At 44.1% G+C, this 14794-nt stretch overlaps 1 protein-coding gene across 10 annotated transcripts; it reads left to right on the plus strand.

The window, feature by feature from the left end:
- The first annotated feature begins 3517 nt into the window (after positions 1-3517).
- On the plus strand, positions 3518-14143 carry tpm1 (tropomyosin 1 (alpha)). 10 transcript variants are annotated; one of them, XM_035643380.2, is made up of 10 exons: positions 3518-3772; positions 4131-4256; positions 4468-4593; positions 7732-7865; positions 8135-8252; positions 8457-8527; positions 9347-9422; positions 9593-9655; positions 9768-9837; positions 13270-14143. In XM_035643380.2, exons 1-10 carry the CDS (start codon positions 3659-3661, stop codon positions 13350-13352), a joined length of 981 nt encoding a protein of 326 aa, XP_035499273.1. In that variant the 5' UTR covers positions 3518-3658; the 3' UTR covers positions 13353-14143. The 10 variants fall into 10 exon arrangements, with proteins under 10 accessions (XP_035499273.1, XP_035499270.1, XP_035499272.1 ...); XM_035643372.2 differs by lacking the exons at positions 4131-4256; positions 13270-14143 and adding exons at positions 10416-10494; positions 11383-11599 and having other exon boundaries at positions 3525-3772; XM_035643377.2 differs by lacking the exon at positions 4468-4593.
- Positions 14144-14794: the final 651 nt, after the last annotated feature.

A 14794-nucleotide genomic window follows, 5' to 3' on the forward strand; every position in this document is an offset into this window, starting at 1 on the left:
TTTCCAGAATAATATATGTTCAAACCAAATGACGGAGTTTTGCTGCAGATTACAAAGACATTTTCCTGGTACAAACTCGCCATTTCCTGCATCAGGCGGTGGTTGTAAAAGAGCCACAGACACAGGCAGACGCATAGTTTCTCTAATGCGGCAAGATTTTAGCCAAGAGCGAACCTTAAATGTCTCTCCCAGGGGCGCTCTTATGCAAACAGGATTTCAGGCACAACAGCCAAGTCGAGCTCAGCTCGTCCCAGAGCGGCGACTGAGTAGAACCGGACATTCCACATGCATAGTGGGTTGTCAGTGCAGGCCTAACAGATTAACTAATACAGTGCTTCAGGAGCAGTGCTGCTACTGAAGCACATGCGAAAGCTGCTCGCTGTCATTTAAATGACCAGAGCCTCGAGGTTGTACAGTTGAATGTCTGAGAGTTCAGTGACTCCTTTGTCTCAGTCGTCATTTTCCTGAATATACATGTTTTGTTTTTTTGTGTTGCCTTTACATGCTCATTTTTCACCCTTGTCACATCTTCATTGTGTCACCATCGATATTCTTGGGGCCCCAAAGTGGCTGCCTTGTGTTTTAGTTTGGTTCTGTATACTGTTTCGCTTATAATCAAGGTTGCCATTATAATCTCACATGGTAGGAAAGTAAATAATAATGACAGTGTTATGAATGTGAAAAGGAATTCTGCTCAACGCTGCACCTGTTTCACTCAGCTGTTGCCTCGTGTAGACCGCGGATACAGAGACACGGGGAGATCAGGATTCCTACATGTCAGAGCATCTCAGATCTCTGATGGCAAATTACTATTCTTTTTGTTTGTTTTTCTGTATTTCTGACTCTACATTGTGCGGATTGAAGTCCTCATTCAGTAAACGTCAGACCACATCCTCACAGCTGTTTGCCGCCATGGAGGATGAGCACTGAGGAGATTCTTGGCTGCTGAACGAGCTCATGCATTCAGTGTTTTCAACACGGACAAATCCTCCATAAGGCAATGAATACTTCCCTAATGTGACTGATGGCAAAGCTCTGGGTGGGAGGTCAGTAGAGCAAGAACAAAAAAAACAAAACACCAGTTTGTTCAATAATTCCTGATGTGCTTACAGGTAAATTACCTGATTTTTCATGGTTTGAGTACCAATTCAAATGCTAAATTTAAAACGTTTAAATGTTTTTCCGATGCTTTCATCAGCTGTTCTGGTTGGAGGCTTTCTAGTCCTTGAGAATCCAAAAAAGTACAACGTCTCTTTTTGGTTAGACTTCCACAAATATGGAAAGAGATTGTCACCCTTTGTCCATATGATCATAAATTGTAAGAAAATGAAAGAGACGTAGCTCTGTCTTAATGTGTGGGTGCTTTTAATTTTCCATGAATGTTTTGTGACTGGATTGATGACAACATTAATATAGATAGGTGTAATGGGCATTAGGCTATTTTTACTGTGCCAATGTGTTAAAGGGAAGCATCATAATGGAGCGTATTGTCATTCCCAGAATGCCACAGCCAATCGAGTGCGGCATCACAAACCTCCCCTGACTCTACTCAGTGAAGATATTGTCGAAGATCAAATTACAAAGCAAAAATACAGCCAGTGCTGCCCTGTCAATTGTAAAGACATTATGAAATATCTGTTAAGAGATTATATATGACTTGAGATATAAACTACTCAAATTGAGAAACAAAAATACAAATCCACTCATAATACAGCACATTTTGTAAGTGAAATATACACAATGACATTAAGAACATTTATATAAACTCTTTTGGAGGACTCCGCTATGTCTCTGTATGTAAGCAGATGCCTCGAGCTTTATATATTCATTGGGGTCAAATTATTTTTGGCTTTTCCAGAAATGTGATCTTAAAACAACATGTGCTAACTAAGATTCTGGTCCAGGGCGAGAGAGAAAAGCAGAGAGAAATGAGGCAGGATCTGGAACCAGTGCTTATCCGTGCCAATCCCAAATACACAAATGCTAGTCTGTATGAACGTGGGCTGTCCAAGGATTATCAAAATATGTTATATTTCATTACTGTGCCGAACAATTACAGTCCAAAACAAGTCTGGCGTCAGAAGTACCAGGACAGTAAATTAAATTATGGAGAAGCAATATGTTGATAAAATGATAAATAACTTTGACGACCTCATCTCTCTCTCTCTCTCTCTGCCGTTGTCATATTTTGTGCAAAGTGTAAAGAATGAGCACCCAGTTTGATTCTGCAAGCATGAGTAAGTTGGCCAGGCATAGCAACAATAATCTATAAAACAGACCAAAGCCTGAGCAAGACAAGGATTATTTTAGGGGACGTATCTTATGGCATTAGACCTTGGACTCTTGGCACAGACTCTGGGATCTATATTACAGACGAAGGCAGGTGCATGAAAGAGAAGGCGATCCTAAAAATATCCTCGGGAATCTTTGTGAGGACCAGAAGACACTTGGGGTGTCCTCAGTTACCACAGTTGTGTGTTATAGCTTTTCGTTGGCCCAAGTCACGTTTAAATGTTTAATTATTATTATGAATAATACATTTTCAAGTAACGCATTGCAATAAAAGTGTAAAATATAAGTGTATCGAATCTGATGTAACACATGTTCCCCTTCAGATTTTACCAAACCTTCTCATAACTGCACCGCGAGTGAAGTGAAATATTCTTCCTAAGTAGTTTGTGAAGAAGTTGACATGTCTCTGACGACGAGTCAGTCAGTGGCTCAGCTGCTGTTATCGAGGGATAAAAGTAATCCCTGCTGTTTGGAGCTGGATGCTGTGGTGCCACATTCAAATGGCACATCAACACTTTACAGGGGAGGATATCCGATACATTATCAGGTAAACACTTCCCTGTCCTGAGCCCCCCAGACTCTGAACAATGCCCCTAGGGCATGTGTGGCTTATCGAAAGCATCTCTTATCAGACAGCCCACATAATACCACATTATCCCAGGGGGACTTTTACTCACTCACCCGCCCAAACACACTCAGACAGAGACACCTGTGGCTGCAGGCCGGTGGTCAAACTGTTGCTGCGGCTGCGAGGGGTCCCACTCCCAACCTGTCACAGAGGGAAAAGTATTTGTACGTGTGTGCAATCATAAGGTATATTTTGTGTGGGGGGAAAAAAAAGAAGCAAAACACGTCCCAGATTTCAGTCGTCCAGGAAACTTCACACACTCCAAAGACACTCATCAAAGAGACAACTGCCACACCCTGCTGATGAATAAGTTGCCTGTAACACATGTGCAGATATTAAAATAATAAAGAAATGGTCTTAATCTGCATCGTCTCAGTTAAATGACTTCTGTTACATTACCCCTTAGGACGCCTTTCTCCGGGAGCTGCCCTCTTGTCCATCACACCCCATATAAAGGCGTATGAAGAGTCAAATGTTTGGGAGCAGCGAATCGCAGAGCAGAGCCTTAAAAAAAACGCCCGGGCACCCGCACACGCCTCCTCCGAAATGGTATTGGATGTCCAAAGGAATCCAGTCAGCCCCCCTTGAAAGTACATATTTGACAGGGCACAGTCAGGCAGACTCTGTACTCCAGCTCAGCGTTCAGTTAGGCACAGACGCCCCCCAGCCCCTCTGCCACTCTCTCCTTGCTTTTCATTTGGACGTTTGGTTGGAGCCGCCGAACAGCAATAAGCAGCCATGGATGCCATCAAGAAGAAGATGCAGATGCTCAAGCTCGACAAGGAGAATGCCTTGGACAGAGCTGAGCAGGCTGAGTCAGACAAGAAAGCAGCAGAGGACAGAAGCAAACAGGTCGGCAGATATATATGTATATATATATATGACACAATTATATATATAGTTTTTCTTTTGTGGAAAATCTCAAAGATCCATAGAAAAAGCAGGATTACATGTAGCAGAATAAAGCTGCTGCCCTTTAAATGGATCGCGTCCTAAATACGGATTAATTACGTTTGTGGATAATTCCAATTAAGGATTATAATAAGAATATCCCACCCTTCTCGATTCCACCCCCTCCTTTTTGGGATGCTATAACTCCTCAGGTGTTTTGGGAAATTGGTGATGTAGCCTCTACGGAACAATGCTTTGATCTAAATTGTTGCCCAAATGTTCTGCATAACTCTGCAATGTCTTTCTAATGCACGTGTAGTTAGAGGACGAAATGAGAGAGTTGGAAAAGAAATTGCGTATTTCTGAGGACGAGAGAGATAAAGTGATTGAGGAGTTCCAAACTGCTGAGGAAAAGCTGCTGACCGCTGAGGAGGTCGCCACCAAGGTATCTGATCCTGACGTGCATGATCTTCCCTAACGTTTCTCTTGTCTCTTTCTTTCCACTGTCCTGTCCTGTCATCTCCTGTGTGTCCATCTGTCCGCGCTCTTGCGCCTGTGCGCGCTCACGCAACTGCTCCGTGCTGATCACCTCACCCACCCCCTCCTCCTCCTCCTCCTCCTCCTCTGAAACTGTCCCGCACTGAAACTCGCCTCAGCTTGAGGACGATTTGGTAGCTCTGCAGAAGAAGCTGAAGGGAACTGAGGATGAGTTGGACAAGTACTCTGAGGCTCTTAAAGATGCCCAGGAGAAACTTGAGCTGGCTGAGAAGAAGGCCACCGATGTAAGTAGGGAAGGGATTCACAGTGGCACCATTCCTGCACCACGCGTCCTCACATCTCCAGCCTGTCACCACTGCACCTAGTGAGTGAAACGACAGTTCAACAGCACAGAGGGATACAGTCTCCCCCTCTCTGTGGCGGCATAAGTCAAACTGCCCCCTTCTGTTATCTCCCTTTTGGATGGGTAGTCTGGCACAAACATGCCCATCCTAAAAAGAAATCCAACTAACAAACTCCAAATTCACTTTAAAAAAAAAAAAAAATCAACTGTTGTTGAACTGTCGCTTTATTTTTCCACATGCACAATCACTTACAAGTCAGCCCAAAGTCACACTGTCACCGAAAACACACACACGCACACACACACACACTCACACACAAATCAATTAACTTCATCCATCACGCAAACATTCATATTGTACAATACTTTTGACCCATGTGTTCTGTCTCACACCAGGTCTGTGGCAGAAGACGTTTTTCATAGAGTGAACACTCAAGTAGTCTAATGTGCAGTCTTCACCAGAGCAACGCGAGCAAGCGCCTGGATAAATATAGCCCACTGCTTTATATGGTCACGATAGAGCTCACATCTGCGGGCTGCGCTCTTTGCTTACCGAAGGGAAAAAAAATACTGGCTCCCATCAAAATGTCCCAGGCAGAGAACTCATAAAATTTAAAAAAAAAAATACATTTAGCTCATATTTATTTAAAAAAAAAAGAAAAAAAAAAGAAGAACTACACTTTTGACAAATACATGGCAGGAGAACTATGTTAAGAATTTACATCGAGACATTTCCCTGCCGGAGACAAAACACACGACCTTAATAGAAAAACATTTCTCATGACAAACTATCCCATTATTGAACATAACGACCTGGTTAAGGTCATGTTCAAGGGCAGCAGACCGATACGTTTGCTTGCAGGGGTCAGTCGGGCTTAAAGACGGCCTGACTGAGGAAACCCTGTTGTAATAATCCTTTAATCGGATTCCCTCGGGGAGTCAGGCCGTAGTGACTGTACTTTGCGGTCTAGTGACTTTTAGCCTATCTCTCTTGCAGTTGCCTTTAATTACACATAGGCCTGGATACTGCGGGAGTTCCTTTTCTTCAGTTTACTGTAGTTTACTTTTAAGTCTGTAAGGGGTGTCCAACTGTTATTTTTTTCCCATCTTTTTCATTTTCGGGGGGACTTAGCCTGTAATTACTGAATTCAATGAGAAGTAACGGAGCGGCCTGTAGTCTCACAATGTCTCATGTGCGCGTGCACTGCGCGCAGTCGACCCGCAGAGGGCGCTGCGGCTCAATCGGTTCGCCACAGCCGTGCGCGTCATAGTGCGTTGACAAGTGCGTGTGTTTCTGTCATTTAAAAAGGGCTTTGTTCACTTTTGATCAATTCAATTTCACATGGGATTATTTTAGGAGGGCAGCGCGGAAGATTCCCACCAATTTGCACAACCACGCGGATGATTCATGCAAGACATCAGAGGCACTTCCTGGAAGAAATGACAGGCGTCGCAGAGAGCGTCTCCAGGAGGCTCGCGCACCGTCCTGCAGCCGTCTTTACGCACAGTCAGGGACGTCACATCGCTGCCTGTCAGTTTCTCGGAAACTGTGCTGCGGCTCTTAGTATATCGTTTAATTTACACACACACACACACACACACACACACACACACACATTTATAGCCTATAGTTGCACTGTTAAAAAACAAACAATGGCGGGAGTTACATCGGTGGAGGCAGTGAAACGGAGGATCAAATCTTTGCAAGCGCAGGCAGACGGTGCTGAAGAGAGAGTCGAAAGATTACAGCAGGAGTTGCTTGCGGAGAAGAAAGCCAGGGAACAAGTAAGCATGTTTAACAGGGGGGCGCGCGTCTCGCGTCATCCTCTCTTGTCGCCCGCGAGTGAGCGATCATCTTATTCCGTTTGGTATTACGCAGTGAGATAGCGGGGTTTTCTCTCGATTCCTCCGCAGAGGCTGCAAATGCAGTTTCCCCACTAAGTAGCCCGAGGGTTCGACAGCCTGCTGCTGCGGGCTAAGCGCTGGTGATTGGAAGCGTTAGGCCGTTGCTGCCCGGGTCCTCAGCCTATAATCTCACCACTCTTTAACTCAGTTGCATCTCTGTTCGACGCACTTCTCCGTAACGGTCCCCTTCTTAATACCATTCCGTTCATTCTGTGCGTGAGCAGGAAGTCGCGACTGAACTGTGGCAATATTCGAGGAGCCAGGCTGCACTGTGGGCTTATGCTCTTTGGCTTGCCCGTATAAGGACAGCAGGTTATCACAGATTCGAAAGAGTAGTTCCCCCGTGTGAACATGGCGGCAGGATGAAATCTCTCTGCTTGGACTTAAAGAGTCCATCTCAGGCTCAGTTCGACTCTTTGTCCTTTGGATTTGAACGCACAGTGTTGTCCTCTGCTTCGGTTGATAGATGATTACCGACTTGCTGGTCACACTTTCACAACTTCAAGTGTACTTTGGCCCAGCAGCTACACACTTAAACATGAGCTGCAGGGGGAAAGAGTCTGAAAAGAGTCAGTCGGAAGTTGTATCCTGTATTGACCACGCACTTGTCAGGACGACACAAGGTCTAATAACCGCTGAGCAGACATCAGAAAGCAGAAGTATAGATACACATTTGAATGATTAGGAAGCGGCCTGACCCTTTCTCAATATCACACCCTTATGAATGCATTTCAAATATTAAGCGTGGAGCTTATGTCGTCAATGTGACCGGCTATAGACACTCCAGAGAGTCTCCCCTGTGAGTACTCTGTACGTGTGAGCAGTCATTTTCAGTGTAATTGTCTCAGGCCCTTTGACTTGAGCCTTGTTAATGTTCTCCCGGGGGGGCCAGTAATGAGGCAGGGCTCGGGACATTGTTATCATTATGCACAATCAGCGAGGAGCAAAGGCAGGTCTGCAGGGAGGGCTTTTCCCCAACGGGCGACACGCAGAAACACTTTTGAGCAGCTGCACGTGAAACAAAGTGCACCACCAAGAAAGTCCCAAAAACTGACACACACATATGTACGTTCTTTGGGCTGACATGTATGTGTGCACATGTTCCATTTTCCCAGTTTGTTTTGTTGAAGATGGTCGCCCTTCAAACTCTGACACACTGCTCCTCTCCCGCCAGGCCGAGGCAGATGTCGCTTCCCTTAACAGGCGTATCCAGCTGGTTGAGGAGGAGTTGGATCGTGCTCAGGAGCGTCTGGCCACTGCCCTGACCAAGCTGGAGGAGGCTGAGAAGGCTGCAGATGAGAGCGAGAGGTGGGTTTCTTGTGGTCTCATCTCTGACGTTTCGGCTTTCACCCGAGAGCACCAGCAGGGCCTCTGTGCTGCAGAGCTGGATGTCAGACAGTTCGCCGTCTCACTTTAGTTTTGTCAGACAATCACCTGCATTGTCAAAAACAATTAGCCGTTCACTTTTAGAGGAGTACGCTAAAGATTTACCAGTCAAAGCCACGGTGCACCAGACTGTAGGTTGCATCCCATCTCCGGATTCTTAACATCGCCGGACTGTTTGTTCCCCCACACAGAGGCATGAAGGTCATTGAGAACAGGGCCATGAAGGACGAGGAGAAGATGGAGCTGCAGGAGATCCAGCTGAAAGAGGCCAAACACATCGCTGAGGAGGCTGACCGCAAATATGAGGAGGTGAAGTGTTCAGCCGCAGACTGACACGCAGTTGCTCAATAACTGCAAGCAGTACCACTGTTAAATACAGTTATTGGTAAAAAGGTGGATAATAAAGATGTCATTATGTTTTGGTAATATTTAACTCTAAACCTATTCACATTAAAATGATCACTGATCAAGTATTAGTTGTGTTGTGACATTTTGTTGTGCTGCGCCCTAAAGGTGGCCCGTAAGCTGGTGATCATTGAGGGCGACCTGGAGCGTACAGAGGAGCGTGCGGAGCTGTCAGAGAGGTACGACGTTGTCCCCTCGACACTACTTCGGCATTTACACCTGCATGACCACAGGCGTTCGAACAGCCGGAGCTTTTATCAGCACTCACACACAAACGTATAGCACTTGTATCCATTTTAAAAAGTGTGCCCTGTGTTCTCACTGTGTTTGCCGATCATTTGCATGCCCTCCGTGGTTTGAATGGTTGTGGCTTGCACACGTTCGCCACGCCCACTAACAGACGAGCTCGAGGAGTGGAGGATGAGCTAAGGGTTTTGGAGCAAGGCTTGAAATCACTAAACTCCTCAGTCTATCAGGTACCACAAACAAAAACTAACACACACACACACACACACATCTCTTTTCCCTCTTTTCATTCATGCTGCTGAATGGAGCCTCTGCTTTGCTTGCTGTGCGGGTCACTCTGCCCTTTCTTGCTCTAGTGCTCTGGTTATTAGACTCTTTCGCGCCTCTAACACGGCAGGGACTGTGCAAGAATAACACCTCACGTTTAAGAGAAGCATGATATTTAGGTACGGAAGCATTTACCAAATCATTTTTTTTAACAAGCTCCTTTTTGTGCGATAAGAAGAACCACAGTGCTATTCTCACATTCCTGCTCTGTTAAGGGACTTTTAAGGTACTTGGGGTCCCCCTCCTTGTTTAATCCCAGTAGTTCTTACTTATTTTATGTCCTCTCCCTCTCCCTTTCTTACTTTCCCCCCACCTGTCTTGTGTCTACCTCTGGTTCCGTCCATCCTCGCTTCCCTCCCTTCTCCTCCAACCCCCCTCTTCTTCTCTTTTGCAACTTTATCCCCTTCGCCTAAAAAAAAACCCAGCAAATGCTCTGAGCTTGAGGAAGAGTTGAAAACTGTGACCAACAACCTGAAGTCACTGGAGGCCCAGGCTGAGAAGGTAAGTGTGTCTTTCTGGCCAAGTGCATGCTGTCACAGCCCCTCAGCAGAAGAGCCTGGGGAGCCCAATCTCTTCACTTCAGTCTCATTTTTACAGTTAACGCATAAATCTACACAGAGATCCACCAGGACATTAAGAGACTGACTCCTGTCTTTGTCTTTGTCCCACAGTACTCACAGAAGGAGGACAAGTACGAGGAGGAGATCAAGGTCCTCACCGACAAGCTGAAGGAGGTAATGTTTCACTAGGGCCTTATCTAGAGTCCAGCCGCGCTAATGCAAGTCACAGATGCCGCCTGAGAGTTCGAGTGTGGGACTGACTCATAAATCTGTCTCTCTACCACAGGCTGAGACTCGTGCTGAGTTCGCTGAGAGATCAGTAGCCAAGCTTGAGAAGACCATCGATGACTTGGAAGGTATGATCTTTTGTTCGCACAAAACCCCTGAATGTAGTAGCTCCAGTGATTTTAAAATGTTTTTTGTAAGATGGTCATGGTATTTGGGTGAGTTTTTTTAATTGATTTTTTTTTTTTAAATGTTCTTCATGGGCCCATTCTTTGCTTTGCTTGTCTTTTTCTGCTTTCCTCTTAATTCCATCATGGCTCTTTTCCAGACACCTTTGTTGTGGTGACTCTTATCATTTCCATATTAAGTCCAGTTGATTTGTTTCAAGGTGGGAAAGAATGAGGCCTGAAGGTTGACCTCAAGGACTCGTAGTGAAAGCTAAAGGCTCAGAGCCCCATGACACTGAAAAAACAGTCCACATGTTGATGGTGCTGAGGGAATTTTCCCTTTTGTTGCACTTGCATTCTATCATTTCTGGTGTAACTTTGTTTTCCTCTTTTTCCCAACTTGTATCACTTCTTCCCATCTTCCTCTCTCTCTCTTGTCAATGGTCTGGATGCTTCACCCTTCACCTCCTTGTCGTGTGTCCTTCCACCTTCGGTCTCTTTCACTGCACCTCCCTCCCACCACTCCCCTGGCCCACCAATAGATGAGTTGTATGCCCAGAAACTGAAGTACAAGGCCATCAGCGAGGAGCTGGACCACGCCCTCAACGACATGACTTCCATGTAATTTTCAACTTGCTGTGCCTGCTCATTTCACTGTCACCCGATTTTGCCAGTCTCTGTACACAAGCTACCCCCCCTTGTCTCCCTGATACTTTGTTTAACCATTATAACAAGTACATCGACTCTTGCATCTGCCCTTTGACTTGAACCGGTTGTGCAGATATGTGTTTATATAGTCTCAAAGTTTAATGTCTTAACACAGACATTGTGGTATTCCACGTCTGTATAATTAAAGATGCAACGCACTGTGGTCACAATGATACTGCATGCCACGTGTATCCGTATCATTGATGTTTGAGAAAACTGTGAACAGGACTGACCTGACGTAATGCATGAACGCAAACAGCATGGGTCTGTTTTCATTGTGAGTTTTACTTTTTCCATGATAAAGTAATATTTTGCTCTGAGTTCATGCAATGTTTAAGAATTCCCAAATTTGAAATAATTATTTATCTATCATAATTTCACATGTGTTTTCACATGTTAGGCAATGCATGCCGTTTGTGTTGTCTATGGAAAGGTTGAAGACCGTTGAGGATGCATTTGAATGAATCTTATTCACTCGGTGGAAATCACCGTTGAATGTATTGTGTCTTTCCTCTTATACTAACAAAGTGGGTTCGTTTTAAACTGTCATAGTTCAGCATCACTGTGGTTGAGCCCCCACGTTTGCTTAATTGATAGTTGTCCCCCAATATTTGGCCTTGAGATTGAGATTGGCGTGGCGTACCACCGCAGTTTTTGCCCCAGCCCCCAGTTTGTGCTCGTCAGCATGCTCTATCGCACAATGCATTTCCATTGCACATGGTGGTTTTGTTGTGCACATCTCAAATTTCCGTAGGTCCCACACCAACCCCCTGGTTCACTATATTCTTCTCTCACACACAGATAAATTGTTTACACCTCATCAAAGACGCCTCCTGCCGGCTGAGCAGCACCTGTCTGCTCTCTCCAGCCTTCTCTCCATCTTCCCTTCCCACTCTGTCTTTGCTTTACTTTCCTCCTCATGTTTTCCTCCTCCCGTTAAACTGAACTGCATCCCATCTCTTGTACAGAATCCTAGAATCTTTCTGCGTTGTGTAAAAAATAAACGTCCTTCCTTCTATGTAAGCTGTATCTCTTTACTATGTCCTTTGTTTCCTTTTTAATTTATTCTCAAGTGGCTCTAACCAAACCATTAGTTGAGCGTTACCCCGCTTTCCTTTGTGTAGTTTCACAGATTTCAATGTTCTTTTTATTTTCTTCAGATATTGTTCTGTCAACTGAGATATTAGGAATATAACAGCAGTGCTGTAAGCACATAAACCTAAAGCGTCTACAGGTACTTGACTGAAAGCTGAGCCAAGTTGTCTTCTCTCTCAGAATTCGAGACTGATGCATATGTTAGCCCTTTTCAATATTTGTGGCAGGGTGAGCCGACTGGAAAGAATGAGGATTGGAGGGAATTAGTGTTGGATTGTTAGCAGGAAGATTGTGGTAAAGTAATGGGTGTAACGGTGGAATACAGAACAGTATGTGAGATTTGTGGAGTCTCATCTGGTTGCAGAAAAAAAAAAATGGCTAAAACTGATATCAGTGATCATGACGTATGGGCTTTGTATGATACACGGTATCCTGTCATATATTTGAATAAATATACAATCACACATTCTGAGTCTTTTTATGAAGTTTATTTTCCATAACGCCAGGCACAGACAGACGAGCAGAGGAAATTTCTGGAGCTTTGTGTTTTGCGACTTGATAATTCAATTGAGAATTCAGAACAATTACTGAGCCACGTTCTAGAACTGAAAAATATCCAAACAAAGTTAGGCTGGAGAACGGCCGATGCTCAGTTGCAGTTTATTCAGTCCTGATGTTGCTCAGGCAGATTTAAGTAAATGCTGAGATGCTTTTGACTGACACAGCATTAATAGAGTTCATCATTTCTTTCTGTCCTGTTGTCGTACTATCCAGTTTTAGAATGAAATCGTGCTGCCATGGCACACTTTAACCTTTCTGGGTTAAATCTCCTCCTCCTCTGTTTGTACTCAACACACTGCGTAACATGTTTGAGAGACGGGAAAAAAAATTTTGGTTGCGTTTTTTGTTTTACAAAGATTTTTTATAAAATCTTTAGTGACCCATTCTAAAGAAGGTAGGTGTCAACAGGCAATGCCTTTTCTCTTTCCCTGTTTTTCCGCTGATGTCCTGTCCTCTCTCTGTTTTTCAACTTGCTTCCTGACTGCACAGATCGCCTCTACGAGCAACTTGAGAAAAAACGCCTTCTCACTAATGAATTACGTGTGGCCTTGAATGAGGACTAAATTGTGTGTCTGTCTCATCTGTTTCTTGTTAGTAATGTGTGTATGACTATGGGATGCAGTGTGCGATCAAAAGCTCTTCGGTTTGCTCTGCCCGCGTGCGAAGCCTGCACTGCTTGAAATTTGTGTTGCTGTTTGTGGAAATGTATTCATCGTGAAAATCAGGGATTATCTCAAATATTGTTTTCTAATATTTTACGTGTTATTATTATAGACGATGATTAGTGTTGTGTTTACGTGTATTGATAAGAACGTGCAGACTGTAACCTGTTTGCATGGTTGCTTGCTTATCATAATATGAGCTCGTTTAGTCGTTGTGTTTCTCTTGTTTTCTGTCAGTGCTGTGTAGCTTGTGTTGTATAGATTTTATTGGCTGACCCGAAAGACGTAGCCAGCTTCCTCATTAATGCAAACTAACCAACTGTGTCACTCGTGTGTGAGATTAAAACTTTTTCATTTGATGTTCTAACAGAGAAACTCTCACACGCTAAAGAAGAGAACCTCGATATGCACCAGATGCTGGACCAGACTCTAATGGAACTGAATAATTTGTGAAAGCGCGGTCTGACTCCCCCCTCGCACACTGTGGTTTTGGCTTTTTATACTTGCACCTTGCTTACCATAAACCGCTCTTGTTGTACGCTGTCCATGGTGGAGAACAAACAGCCAGATGCTATTCCTATTGCACCGCCCTGCCTTCAGCGGAACCTGACCAAGGAGCAAAGCTCAAGGGAAGTAAAGCTTAACCATTCCCTTTGATGAAACCTAAACTGAACTCACCATTGTTTTGGGTTTTTTGCAAGCCAGTTCATATCTTGAAATGATGTCCGCTTTTTGCAGTCCTTCAGACAGGCTTTTTCTTTTGTCATTATTTTTGACATGTCATCCGGTGAAATGACATGTGCCATTGGTTATAAATTGTTTTCTACACCTGCATTTAAGCTGGTCTGGTACTTTCCATTCCACACTGATTATGCACAGACCAAAGAATAAAGTGGAGACATTTTGCACTTGATATGGACCTCAACATTATGCTCATTTTGCATACTGTTAGACAAACTGTGTTTAGAAAATACATGCCCTCCTCCCAGACTATTTCTGCTCCAATATAAGTATACATTGGCTTTGCCTGTCAGTATGTATACTGGTGCTACTGTATTGTTAAGCAATGATTTAAAATTGCAAATGCATCACAGTATAGTCTTAATTTTCTTCTTGTCTGTAAAGAATCATTTTCATCCATCTGGTTGTGCATTGTTTTAGCATTATTTTGTAGATGTTTCAAGGTTTATCATATCTGAAATGTACAAATTATGACTTTAAAATAAAAGCACGTTTTGAAAGTTTTCTAGCTTCGTTTGTGGTCATAACACCTGATCCTGAAGGTAAAGTAAACATATTGTATACACTTTATCTTGCCCACAGAAGCATAAAATGTGTTACATTTTTCAGCTCAATTTAACTTTCACCTTGGAGAAAAACACTGTCATGCGTTTTTTTTGGTTCACTGGAGATCAGTGAGCGCCACTGGACCATGTCACCCCCGTTTCTGAGTATTCAAACCATGTAGCAATGGTGGAATGTTTTTTTAGCTGATTCAAAGCACAAGAATGAAGAACATTACTAAAGATAAGTGTATGGAGTAAGATCCTGAATTAAGTTGCATTTAATTTGACTTTACCATGACTTACACATGTTGCAGGTTTCTCAGAGGACATGTAATGGGGTTTAAGAACTTCAAAAATAAAATAGACTACTGTTATCAGCAGACTACTGTATTCAGCAGTCAAAGGCTTGGTCTGACAATTTCAATAGTCGCCAGAAGTCCGCGGGAGTGGTACCTCCTGTTCCATTAGTATCTGTGCGAGCCGGTAACCGGCAGTTACCTCCAGTTCCCGGAAGACAGACTCCGGCGATGAGCAGTCCGGGCCGTGCTCGGTGGGAGAGTGGAGGGCGATGTGATTGAGAGGTATCCGGAACTGAGCGGCGATGTTTCC

This window comes from Scophthalmus maximus, chromosome 7, assembly GCF_022379125.1.
Source record: "Scophthalmus maximus strain ysfricsl-2021 chromosome 7, ASM2237912v1, whole genome shotgun sequence".
In the NCBI taxonomy this organism is placed as follows: Eukaryota; Metazoa; Chordata; class Actinopteri; order Pleuronectiformes; family Scophthalmidae; genus Scophthalmus; species Scophthalmus maximus.

Coding starts and splice junctions, on each gene's coding strand:
- tpm1 (XM_035643380.2), top strand. CDS start 3,659: ATGGATGCCATCAAGAAGAAGATGCAGATGCTCAAGCTCGACAAGGAG. Junction 3,773..4,130: donor CAGAGGACAGAAGCAAACAG/GTCGGCAGATAT, acceptor ATGCACGTGTAG/TTAGAGGACGAAATGAGAGA. Junction 9,656..9,767: donor TCACCGACAAGCTGAAGGAG/GTAATGTTTCAC, acceptor TCTCTACCACAG/GCTGAGACTCGTGCTGAGTT.